Here is a 13,510-nt window from a genome sequence, read left to right on the forward strand (position 1 = left end):
TGGGTCAGTCACAGCTCTCTCAGAGCTCTCTCAGCCCCACCTACCTCACAGGGTGTCTGTTGTGGGGAAAGGAAGGGAAGACGATTGTAAGCCGCTCTGAGACTCCTTCGGGTAGTGAAAAGCAGAGTATAAAAACTTCTTTTTCTTGTCTTCCAGTGCGACGAAAAGTGGTTAACGATTTAGTTCTTGCTTCCTCCATTGAGTCTTCACAACCACCACCCTGTGAGGTAGATTAGGCTGAGAGAGAGTGGAGTGGCAGAGTGGGGATTCGAACCCGGGTTTCCCAGATCCTAGTCTAGCATCCTGTCTTCTACACCATGCTGGCATGCACACAGAGAATTTTTCTCCCTCTCCCAAAAGACTAGAACTCGAGGGCATCCAATGAAGCTGATGGGCAGGAGGTTCAGGACGGACAAAAGGAAATACTGCTTTACACAGAGAGTGATTAAAATGTGAAGTTCGCTGCCAGAGGGTGTCGCGATGGTCACAGGAATAAACAGCTTTAAAAGGGGATCAGATAGATTCATGGAGGATAAATCTGTCAATGGCTACTAGCCATGGTGACTGAGGGGAACCTCCACATTCAGAGGCACTAATCCTTTGAGGCCCAGAGCCAGGAGGCAACATTAGGGGAAGGCCTCGGCCTCTGGGCCCTGTTGTTGGCCCTCCAGAGGAACTGGTTGGCCACAGTGTGAGACAGGATCCTGGACCAGATGGACCACTGGTCTGATCCGGCAGGGCTCTTCTTGTGTTTTTAACCAGTTGGGTTGCTCCAGAGTCATTGGCGTGTGGATCGCAGCCAGTCTGTGACCCAGCGGCCCCTCTCCTTCCGGGCTGCGTTAAAGGACCTCTTTGATTTCCCCGTAAATCTGTATCTGTTTGAAAGCAAAAAACCAATCTCAGGAAATTATGTTCCATTATTAAAGTATTTCTTGCTTACAAAGAAATGTACATATTTCCCTAACTGCTGGGGATATTTAGTTATATCGTACTGTGTACCATCAACACTCCTTGGAGTGACAGTTGTGGTCAGGTGATTTGAAAATGGCTGCCTCAGTGCAGACTTCAATCAGGGTGAACATGGATTGCCTGCCGTGCTGTTAACTGCGGAGTTACTTAAATCTCCTTCCCATACAAACATTTCACTCATGAGTGGCTGGCGTCTCTCAGAAGTCAACCATATGTGGCGACGCTGACTTATGAAAACAGATACAGTTCTCTGTAAATTGTATGTTGCCCCTTTCTATAAGTAGCGCTGGAACAACTTATAACGCAGAGCAGGAACATTTGGGGCCGCTTCAAATACATAATCAGTTTTGTATCCCTCCGGTGTTTGTCAGACAGGCCAGTGTGCATATTCCTTTCCCCTTAAATGAGAGACTAGCTCCTCATAGTGGGAGGAAGACGAAAACACTGCCACTGGGTGGCTTTTCATGGACAACTAAAGAAACTGTGTGAACTTTTGGTTTCAAAAATTATGTTTCCCTGGCTTGTAGAAGAGCGTGTTTGGATAACCCCCCAATACAGCTTCGCCTCTTCTAAAATTGTCTCACCGGACATTTCCAGAATTCGGCATAGCCTAGCAGAAGTGGCTGGAGTACTAAGCCCTTTGGTTTCCTTTGTGTCTTTTAGCCAAAGAAAGCCGCAGGACCTCTCAGGTGTTGTCTTTAGGGATCGAATTTTAAGGAGTGGGGCCACAGCTCTGTGGTAGAGGGCCGACAACAGGGTACAGAGGCTGAGGCCTTCCCCAGATGGTGCCTCCTGGCACTGGGATTCAGAGGTTTAGTGCCTCTGAAAGCGGAGGTTCCTGTTAGACACCATGGTTAGTAGCCAACAGACCTACCTTCCATGAATCTCTCTAATTGGCCATCATTACATCCTCTGGCAGCAAATTCCAGATTTTAATCACGCCTGTAAAGAAGTATTTCCTTTTGTTCATCCTGAATCTACCACCCATCCACTTCAATAGGTGCCCTTGAGTTCTAGTGTTTTGGGAGAGGGAGAAAAAGTTATCTCTGTCTGTTCACTCTTTCTATCTTGTGCATAATTTTATAAACCTCTATCATGTCCCCCCTTTAGTCATCTCTTTTCTAAACCGAAAAGTCCCAGACTCTTCAGCCATTCCTCTTAGGAAAGGTTGCCCTCTTCAGTACTTTTCCCAGCTCTGCAGTATCCTGCAGTGTGGCTGCACTAGAGATCTATCCAGGGGTATTATAATACTGGCCATTTTGTTTTCAGTCCCTTTCCTAATAATCCCCAGCACAGAGTTTGCCTTTTTACGGCTGTGGTACACTGGGTTGACATTTCCATTGAGTTATTGACGAAGACCACAAGATCTCATTCCCTCTCAGTTTCAGTAAGTTCAGATCCTATGGCCATATATTTAAAAGTTGGGATTCTTGTTCCACTGTGCATCACCTTACATTTATGAACGTTGAACTTCATCTGCCACATTTTTGCCCTCTCACCTGATTTGTGGAGATCCCCTTGGAGCTCTTCACAGTCAGCCTTGTTTTATCACCATCCTGAATAATTTTGTATCAATATGTTCTCGAAGGCTTTCGCGACCGGAGTTCATTAGTTGCTGTAGATTTTCTGGGATGTGTGGCTGTGGTCACAGTTTCTACAATGCCAAGACCACGACCACACATCCCGGAAAATCTACAGCAACTAATTTTGTATCATCTGCAAACTTGGCCACTACACTGCTCACCCCCAGTTCCAGATCGTTTATGAACAAATTAAATAGCACTGGCCCCAGTACTGAATGAATGAATGAATGAATGAATGAATGAATGAATGAATGAATGATGTTTATTTGTGGTCAAAGACCATTTATCAAAATAATACATGTTCATTCAATATAAGCTCTCAGCTCTAAAAATAAACATAAAACCTTAAAATCATTAAAATGTTAAAAGAAGAAAAGTTTAACAGTCCATTATATCAAAATAATTATAAGATGTTTAAAATTAAACTACTTATGAGTCATGCAAAAGCTAAATGAGGATTCTACTTGATCTGCTTCTTATTGTGAAATGTTACCAGTTGCAAGTAGAATTTTGCTATTTGTCTGGAGATCTGCTGATTTTTCTCTATCAAAAGCCTCTCTAGATCAGCACTATCTGCATCAAGTGCTGGTCTATCCAAGAGAGGGGCAATAAGCTTATCCCTCTAAACCTGATGAAAAGGACAGCGAAAGAACATGTGGAACATCAATTCCACTTCTCCCATACAGCATGGGCAGCACCTGTCTTCATATGGTATCTTTCTGTATTTTCCTTAGAGGGAATAGCCACACAACGAGCCAGGGTAAGAGCTCTTCTATAGGGTGGCACATCCAGATAAGTCAGGTATTTCGCCATTTTCAGTACATATCTGGACCAGAAAAGAAGGAGCTCGATTTAAATCCCCTTGGTGCTCTAGATCACAAATCCTTTGTTTTATTATACTTCTCGTTTCTAGGGGCCCCGATACTGATCCTTGTGGGACCCCACTGCTTACTTCCCTCCATTATGTGAACCGTCCATTTATTCCTACTCTTTGCTTTGTGTCATTTAACCAATTTTAATCCACAAAAGGACTCATTCTCTTATCCCCTGCTAAGCTTACTGAGGAGCCTTTGGTATGGTACCTTGTCAAAACCCTTTCTTTATGTCTCAAGTATGTAATGTCTACTGGGTCATTGCTATTTACATGCTTGTTCACTTTCTCGAAGAATTCCAAAAGGCTGGTGAGGCAGGACTTCGCTTTGCAGAAGCCATGCTGATTTTCCCTCAACAGGCTTTGTTTCTCTATGTGCCTAATAATTCTGTCTGTCTGAAGAAGTGTGTGTGCACGTGAAAGCTTATACAGAGAGTAAAACTTGTTGGTCTTAAAGGTGTCCCTGGACTCAAACTTAATTTTGTCTTTGATTACAGTTTCTGCTAATTTGCCTGGGACAGACACTGGGCTAACTGAGCTGTAATTTCCTGGTTCCCTTCGTTGCAACATTTGGTACTCTCCAATCCTCTGGTCCAGTGGTTGATTTTAGTGATAAGTTACATGCATGGGTTAGTAGATCATCTTAGTTCCCTAAGAACTCTCGGATGTATGCCATTGAGACCCGGAGACGTAATGGTTTTTAATCCTGTTAACAGATACAGAACTTCATCTCTAGTCCCCTCAGTTTGACTCCGTTCTTCTGACTCCCTTCCTGAAAACTTCATTGGGGCAGACCTTCCGCTTTTTAAGAGAAGCCTTTTTGCCTTTTATGGCTTCCTTGGCTTGCATTGTTAACCACGCAGGCATCCTTTTAGACTTCGCAGTCCTTTCCTAACCTGGGGGAGGCATTCTTTCCGGGCTTCAATGAGTGTGGTTTTAAATAGCTTCCAAGCATCCTCCAGGGATTTGATTGGCTCTCTGGCCCCCTTCAGCTTCCTTCTAATTTGTCTCCTCATTGATTGTACAGTTCCCTCTTTTGAAATCAAATGTTACCGTTTTGGACAATGCTAACCTGACCTGGATACCCCAGGCTAGCCCAATCTCATCAGATCTCGGAAGCTAAGCAGAGTCGGCCTGGTTAGTCATTTGGTTGGGAGACCGCCAGGGAACACCGGGGTTGCTATGCAGAGGCAGGTGATGGCAAACAACCTCTGAACATCTCTGGCCTTGAAAACCCCATGAGGAATTGCCACAAGTCAGCTGCAACCAGTGTTCCCTCTAAGCTGAGTTAGTGTGAGCTAGCTCACAGTTTTTTAGCCTCTGGCTCACACATTTTTGTCCTAGCTCAGGAAGGGTGGCTCCAGAGCAAACTAATTTATGCAGTAGCCAAATCACTTGCTCACAACTTTAATGCCGGTAGCTCACAAAGTAGAATTTTTATTCACAAGACTCCACAGCTTGGGGAACATTGGCTGCAACTTGACAGTATTTCTCTCTCTCACACACACAGAATGCCTTGATATGACTCAGTATAAGGAAGTGTCGTGTGTGCATTCTCCTTTTAGCAAACCTCTAGCTTTCATGGGATGTTTTTATGTGGAAAGTATTTGATAAGGGTACAGAGCACCAGGCTGTCGGAATTGTGAAGGGGGAGTCTACCTGCTCACCATGTTCTCTTGGGGGAAAAGGGATCTTAATTTTTTTTTTGTCTCCACGCTCAAAATTCCATCCAGTCTTCCTCTCTAGTCCTTGACACATGAGAAATTGTGTGTTTATAGCTGCTGGGGACGGGCCATGGCTCAGTGGTAGAGCCTCTGCTTGGCATGCAGAAGGTCCCAGGTTCAGTCCCCGGCACATCCAGTTTAAAGGATCAGGTAGTAGGTTAAGTGAAAGACCTCAGCCTGAGACCTTGGCTGACAGTCTGAGCAGACAGTACTGGCTTTTGAAGAACCAGTGGTCTGATTCAGTACAATACATCTTTGGGCGTCTTTTTTCTGAAGAAGCCAGAGCCAGTGTGGGGCAGTAGTTCAGAGTGGCGGACTCGAATCTGGAGAACTGGATTTGATTCCCCACTCCTTCTCCACATGAAGCCTGCTGGGTGACCTTGGGCCAGTCACAGTTCTCTCAGCTCCACTCTAAGCTGTGGAGTCTTGTGAGCAAAAATTCTACTTTGTGAGCTACTGGCATTAAAGTTGTGAGGGAGCGATTTGGCTGCTGCATAAGTTCGTTTGCTCTGGAGCCACCCTTCCGGAGCTAAGACAAAAAGGTGTGAGCCGGAGACTAAAAAACTGTGAGCTAGCTCACGCTGACTCAGCTTAGAGGGAACACTGCTCACAAGGTGATTGTTGTAGGGAGGGGAAGGGAAGGTGATTGTAGGCCGCTTTTGAAACTCCTCAAGGTAGAGGAAAGGAGGGTATAAAAACCTACTCTTCAACTCTTCTTTCAAAATGTGGCTTCCCGTGGTTAAAAAACTTGGTTGTTGGTAAATTTGGAATGAGTCTACCCCTCATGACTCCATTTCTCCTTCCTTCCAACAGCACCACATCCACCCTTGCCCTGCCTGTGGGATGGTATATAGAGCGGATGAACATCACCCACCCATACTGCCAGTCAGGCCTGAGCTCCCAATGCTGCTAAGTGGGCGCTGGGTGAGTTCTCGGTGCGAGGTGCGGCCTGCGGTGCTTTTCCTCACGAGGTACTTCACCTTCCACGGTAGCAACCGCACCTGGGAAGGGTACTATTATCACTACTCTGACCCTCTCTGCAAACAACCAACTTTCACTGTGTATGCCTCAGGCCACTACACCGAGGGAGGCCCGTCCCTCATCGTGAGAGGAGGCACGGAGCTTGTCTTCAAGGTGACCTACGCTCGGGTTACGCCAATGGATCAGGTGACCGTAGCCACGCTGAACTCCTCCGACTTCGGAAGCTGTGGGGAGCCCGGCTCTTGGAGCGTTGGGAGAGAGTTGGATGTGACTCATACGAACGGATGCGCGGCCTTGGGCATCAGACTCCCCCACACCGAGTACGAACTCTTCAAAATCGAGCAGGACGCGAAAGACCGTAACTTGCTGTTCATCGGTGAGAGGCCGACGGACGGATCCAGCCCCAACACACCCAGCAAGCGGCCCACCTCTTACCAGTCAGCGCTCACCCAGTGTGCTGGGCCCTCAGGCACTTTTTTGAGACACATTAAGCCAAACTACCTGGGAAGATTAGATGACTACCTTAACAGCGGAGCGCTAAAGCTGCGGCCCGGAGCATTTTTACTAGCATTTGTTGCCCTGTCGCTGGTCAGGTGGGACTAAAACTCTTTGACATTTTTGGTCAGGAATCTGACCAGCCTGAAGTGCCCTCTTCAGGACAAGTACATCTGGAATCAGTTTCGTTTTGTGCCTTAACAGTTTTTTGTTCTTTTCTTAATGATGAGCCGTGCCCAGAGGGGTGGGGATTTCCGCCCTCCTCCCCATTCATATGTGCCTAGGTATGGACATGCAACTCTGAACCAGCATTCACGGTTCCTTAACCAGTTTTAAAAAAAACAAACAGGTGACTGTAATTGTACCAAATATACACATACCTTGCCTGCTCCTTCAGTGCTAGACCTGAGGACATTTTTTTCCTGCCCCACAGTTAAAAATATATATTCTAAAATACCAAGGAACAATTCTGCTTTCACAAGATAATTTACTTTTGGGTTCACTGTGTTCTCAGACGAGCACATTACCCAGGTGTACACATAATCCACAAAGGTACTGTTGGAAATGGTACTATGGAATCCCCTGATAGTGTAGCTTTCGTAATATGCCACGTGTGGGAATACAGACACAGGAAATCGTTCTTAAAACCAGAGGATGTGGCCGAAAAAGATCACTGTCTCCCAGCCCCATTTGGTGAGCACCCGACTACTGTTTCTGGAAAACATTCATTTATTTTAACCAGCTTATATTATTCCTGGGGGCAGCAAGAGTGTTAGGCTTCACAAATTTTGGTCGGCATCAAGAAGGCAGAACACTCTTTGACTTTAGGATACCGAAAAACGAACAGCCTGGTGCTGTGGTAATAATATTCCCGAGTCTCCATACTGTGATTCAGAGAACTGGGGAAATGCTGCAGACTCTTAGGTAGTCTCCCCTTCCTACTTTGGCAAATTGTATTTTGCTGTTACAGCCTTATGAAATAAATTATGGTTGGCCTGCATGCCAGTAGTGAAAAAGGAAGTGAGCGCAGGGGCAGAGAGATGACAACGTAAGAACATAAGAGACGCCAATGTTGGATCAGGCCAAAGGCCCATCCAGTCCAACACTCTGTATCACACAGTGGTCAGAAATACCAGTGCCATCAGGAGGTCCACCAGTGGGGCCAGGACATTAGAAGCCCTCCCACTGTTGAGCCCCCCCCCCAAGCACCAAGATGACAGAGCATCACTTGCCCCAGAGCCCCTATCTGTACCTTGTGGCTAATAGCCACTGATGGACCTCTGCTCCATATGCTTATCTAATTCCCTTTTGAAGCCGTCCATGCTTGTAGCCGCCACCACTTCCTGTGGCAGTGAATTCCATGTGTTAATCACTCTTTGGGTGAAGAGGTCCTTCCTTTTATCCGTTCTAACCCGACCGCTCTGCAGTTTCATGGAGTGCCCACAAGTTCTTGTATAGTGAGAAAGGGAGAAAAGTACCTCTTTCTCTACCTGCTCTTTCCCATGCATAATCTTATAAACCTCGATCATGTCACCCCTCAGTCGTCGTTTCTCCAAGCTAAAGAGCCCTAACAACACGCAGGCCCAATGCTCAGACACAAACTCTCAAATTCAAGAGAACCAAAACAGAGTCTGGGATCTTCCCGCCTGGCAACTGAGGGTAGGGACACATTGGGGGGGGGGGCTGTGACACGTGCACCACTATGTCACTTCTGGGGAGAACTCGGAAGGGACGTAGTGGCAGCTCTAGGAATCACTGAAGACTCTATGGTTTTACTAGCAAGGACAGCTGCCAGCAGAAGGCCTCCCACGGGAGGAGGCCTGGTAGCCCTGTTGCCTAGAATTCCTAAAACTGTCCTCAAGGGACTTTGGGCAGCGTTCTGGCTACGATTATGAGAATTCCCACTATCCTCTGAAGAACAGCAAGATTATAGTCCTCTGTGATACTTGAAAAAGTAGCAGAAAATCTGCTTAAAATATAAGGATATCCACCCCACCCCACCCTGTTTCTGTTTCGTTAACGCCCACCATTTCAGCCAGACCCGCATTTATCACAACGCAAAAAATACAATGCCCGACTGTGGCCTAGGGTTGCCAATCTCCAGGTGATGCCTGGTGATCTGGTATTGCAGCTGATCTCCAGAGAACAGAGATTTGTTCCCCTGGGGCAGCTTTTGGTAGGTGGACTCTACGGCCTTATTCCCCACCGAGGTCCTTCCCCTCCCCAAACTCCTCCCTCCCCAGGGTGGAGTTCATCAGATGGGCCTCTCCAGGCTCCACCCCCCAAAAAATCTCCAGGTATTTCCCGACCAGAGTTGGCATCCCTACAGTAGCCTCCAGCAGCCAATAGGGAGCTCCGTAACCCCCTGGTTGGCAGATGGCTGGCCTGTCACAATTCACAGCAGATGGGCTACGTTCATTTGGGTGGCTCACGAATGATCAATCTTCCTGTGCTTCAGAGTCTTTCTTCAGACATTACCAAGTGATGGGCTGGGTCGGGGATTCCCCACCCTCTGCAACCATCACACGGAGTTGTGGGTTCTCCTCAGTTCCTGTGCACCTGGCCGCCCAGTTCAGATGGTAGCTGCAGTATGTGTGGAGAAGGAGCATCATCTTTCTCCCCCACATTTTCCAACCTGCGGGTATACAGAGTGTACACTGTATGGCCTGTTAAGGCAAGCCGGTGAGTGTTGCCTGCAGGTGTTACAGGTGGCCAAGGCAGCAGTTTTCTGTGTGAGAATCCTCATTCCAGTGAGGAAAGGAGCCACCTATTGGTAAGTGGGGGGAAATGCTCCAAAGGGTATTGTTTTTTTACATCACACAGCTTCCTGTTTCTCTCAGGCAAACCAATCCTTTCTGTGTTGGCACCATTCCTCTCTTAAAACACCCAACTGAATTAACTCTGGAACGCACTGCTTCTGGCAAAGGAGGAAATGAGGCCAATGTTTGTGTTATTTCTTGTTTTCTCACCGTAGTTTCCAAAATAATCTGGCAGCTGTTTTTTGGAAGCCGGGAGTTGCAGGGTAAACAAAGGCTATCGCATTTTGTGAAACTTCTCGGAAAAGGAGAGGTTTGCAACGAGGAGCCGAACATTTTGGTTTTTTTAAAGGGCAAGCTGTTGATAATACAGTAACTCAGGACAGCATGTTAAAAAATGACAGTCTAAAACCCACGGCTTGCTTTCTGGCTGGAAGGAAAGGAAGGAAAAGTTACCTGGGGAAGGTTTCCAACTGCAAACGTTTTCTTGCCCACAGAGGAATTTCAAAAAAATCAGCTATGCAATTCCCACAATGGACATCGGTATATTTACACGGCCGTGGCTAATATGTAGATAATTGCAGGATGTTCTGGAAGATGCTGTTGGGAACTCTGCTTTAAGAATGGAATCAGATGTACTGCTTATGCCAATGTACAATTTTTTAAAACAAAAAATGTATTACAGCATGTTACTTTTTCACAGGGAACTTTTTAGAAAACATGTACATAAACAGCTGCCATCTTCTTGTACAAGGGTTGTTTTTAATTATAAGCTGGGGCGCAATTGTAGGATTTATTTAGATGCTTTCATACTCTAAACACACACACCCTGTCCACAGGTACCATCACACTCACTTATTACACAGAGAAAAGAGCCACACCTGGCTTTCTTCCATCTTACTGAAGAAGAAGGTGGTCCAGAAGAGCCCAGGAAGTATCATCTTTGTGTTTGCAAGGAACACCCATTCAGAAACAGCTGCCTTTGTTATAGGGGAATCTCTTGACTTCCACCATTTTGTGATTGCCCCCCCCCGAATCCAATGGCAGCCATTTTGAGTGGTGTTCCACTAGCTGTCCTCAAAATCCCAACAGTGCCCACAGGTTCAGCAAGGGAAGGGCCCCCGATTTAGACAGGCCTCAGAGTGTGAACTTGGAAACCAGCCTGAGAAGCTTGAAACCAACTGAGGGGCTGTTGCCAGCTGAAAGCTCAGGGGAGAATTACTAGGAAAAACTTTGGCCTGAGCTGGTAGTAGGCGAAATGGGGCACTGGTCTGACCCAGAGAGTAGGTGAAATTGGGAAGGGAGCACCGTTTTCCAATTAATTTCTCAATGTTGTTAGCTACCCCACTCCACCACTCCCTTGCAAAAAGGATGGAACGGTACTGTCTTAGGAAGCAGATTCTGTTTAAAGATTTGAAGGGAATTTATCAGATGTGCCAGGGCACAGTCATTCTGGGATAATGAGGCCCTGTGACAAGTTTTTAAACCAGTGGGGAGAGGGAATGAAGCATTTCCTCATAAGAACATAAGAGACGCCAATGTTGGATCAGGCCAAAGGCCCATCCAGTCCAACACTCTGTGTCACACAGTGGCCAGAAATACCAGGTGCCATCAGGAGGAGGTCCACCAGTGGGGCCAGGACATTAGAAGCCCTCCCACTGTTGACCCCCCCAAGCACCAAGATGACAGAGCATCACTTGCCCCAGAGCCCCTTCAAGGGGAAGGTAGATTCAACAGCCATCTATCCACCCGAAGCTTGCTTCAGAGTTCAGATACGGTAATGAAGCAGAACCAATTGCTAATCTATGCATGGATTCAGAGCTCCGTGCCAGAGCCGCTTCCCACACCTCTAGCCCACGCAGGATAAGGAGGAGGAGAAAACAGGTTACCCAGTTGGGTACCCTCCCTGCAATGGCCTCTGTGCTTCAGGATAACGTGCTTCCATGCAACCAGACACAATCCTCAGTTCTTTTAAGTCCATGTGAAACACTGAAGCAAATCAGCAGCCAGGGTTTTGGGAAAAGGATGCGCCACAGCCACTATAAAGTCAGCAGAAATGAGAAACTGGATTGCTGTCCTAACCTGGATGGCCCAGGATAGCCTGAGCTCCTCAGAATCTAAGCCGGGTCGGCCCTGGTTAGGACTTGGATGGGCGACCACCAAGGAATTCCAGGGTTGCTATGCAGAGGAAGGCAATGGCAAAAACCACCTCTGAACATCTCTTGCCTTGAAAACTTATAAGTCGATTGTGACTTGATGGCTGGCACTCCACGTGCACGCGTAAAATATGAGTGCTAATAAAGCTTCATCCCAAATGAAAGGAAGCAGGGAGAGAGCAGCATCTAAGGGAGACACATCCACTTTGTGCTTTTGGACAGCAGTCGCACACACTTAACAATCCCTCTTATTGCAAAATGAGATTTGGTGGCAGCTGTAGGAGTGCATCTGATTGAAGGTAAGATATTCCTGCTTCTAAGCAACCCACCAGTGGCACCTGGGTATTAAACTGCCTGACCCAAGTCCCAGTGGGGAAAACACAGCTCATGAGGGAGAAAAGGTGATACTAGGATCTCTCTCTGATATGATGGTAGTTTTAAATGAAATTTGTGGTTGTGGCTCAGTGGTTGGCATGCAGAAGGTCCCAGGTTCAATCCCCAGCATCTCCGGTTATAAGGACCAGACAGTAGGTGATGGGAAAGACCTCTGCTCTGAGACCCTGGAGAGCCAGTCTGAGTAGACAATACTGACCTCGATGGACCAAGGCTCTCATTCAGTATGAGGCAGCTTCTTGTGTTCATGTGCCTTCAAATGAAACCATTAAAATAGTAATTCTGTTTGATGAGTTTTGTCCTATACTCTGCAGCAAACCTCAGATATCCTTACAACAGTCCTGCAGGGGTATACAATATAAGGTGGCAGAATTATAGTGGCCTGCAAAGTGTCTGGCAATCACTACTTCTCTGGTTTGCAGTTATATAACCAGGTTTAGTGAACCACACCACAGATTGGAATCTGGCTCGTAAAACAGAGATTATGCATAGGGGTGTGCAAAAAAAATTCAGCTCGATTCGGATTCTGCCGAATCGGGCAGAATCAATTTCAGCGGGCATAAAGACTCCTGCATGTCAATTTCGGCAGTAGGCGCTGATTCAGGAGTCTTTTGGCCAGCCAAAAGTCAGTTTCAGCCCCATTTTATCCTATGGGCCATTGAAGTCAATGGTGAAAACATAGGGTATATTCTGGGGGCTGGAGGGGAGGAGGTTTGAAGGAGAGGCTCCAAACTCGCAGGTTAGCTGCTGGAGCCTCTCCCCAAGATACCAACCAATGTTCAAGAACATTGGACCAGGGCGTCCAATTCTACGGGCCCTCAAACAGGTTGCCCCATCCCCTCCATTGTTCTCTACGGGGCAACCTGTTTGGGGGCCTGTAGAATTGGACCCCCTGGTCCAATGTTCTTCAAACGTGGTTGGTATCTTGGGGAGAGGCTCCAGCAGCTACCCTGTGAGTTTGGAGCCTCTCCCTCAAACCTCCTCCCCTCCAGCCCCCAGAATATACCCTATGTTTTTGCCATTGACTTCAATGGCCCATAGGATATAATGGGGCCGAATTGCCACCGAAATTCGGTGGCAAGCTGATTCAGATCAGAGAATCTGAATTGGCCTGCAGCAGCCCCAAACGGGTCCGAATGGGCCAGTTTCGGGGGGTGCAGTTTGGACGAACCGAATGCACATCCCTACACATACCCATGGCAGCGACTGGCTCAAGGCCACCAAATAAATTGAAAACGTAATTTATATTCTTGCAATTAGAATGATACATGAGAGGAGGCATCTATCAGTGGCTGTTGGGAAGGCTCTGGACTCTGTCCCCGGCTTCTGGAGCTGGAAAACAAGACACTGGACTAGAGGGATCTCTGATCTGACCCAGGGGGGCTCTCTTTCAATTGGGGATACCATGGTTCATAGCTCAAGCCAGCTACAAGGTTTGCTCTCAAAACAAAGCAAGGTCTAATAAAAGGAAACCCACTTCCCAGTTCATGTCACTCTTTAGCATCTCTTATAGCAACAGCTGTGTGCTCAACTGTTACTAATGGCAGTTCTAGCAAAACAACTGTGTGCCACATTTCCCGCA

At 47.0% G+C, this 13,510-nt stretch overlaps 1 protein-coding gene across 1 annotated transcript in view; it reads left to right on the plus strand.

The window, feature by feature from the left end:
- APCDD1L (adenomatosis polyposis coli down-regulated 1-like) overlaps positions 1–7,570 on the plus strand; it is an 18,812-nt gene extending 11,242 nt beyond the window's left edge. Inside the window, exon 4 of the mRNA XM_015423352.1 lies at positions 5,961–7,570. Coding sequence (XP_015278838.1) covers positions 5,961–6,731 — 771 coding nt within the window. The 3' untranslated portion in view covers positions 6,732–7,570. The remainder of the gene's footprint in view (positions 1–5,960) is intronic.
- Positions 7,571–13,510: the final 5,940 nt, after the last annotated feature.

The sequence above is a fragment of the Gekko japonicus genome, unplaced genomic scaffold, assembly GCF_001447785.1.
Source record: "Gekko japonicus isolate JY-2015 unplaced genomic scaffold, Gekko_japonicus_V1.1 scaffold1580, whole genome shotgun sequence".
In the NCBI taxonomy this organism is placed as follows: Eukaryota; Metazoa; Chordata; class Lepidosauria; order Squamata; family Gekkonidae; genus Gekko; species Gekko japonicus.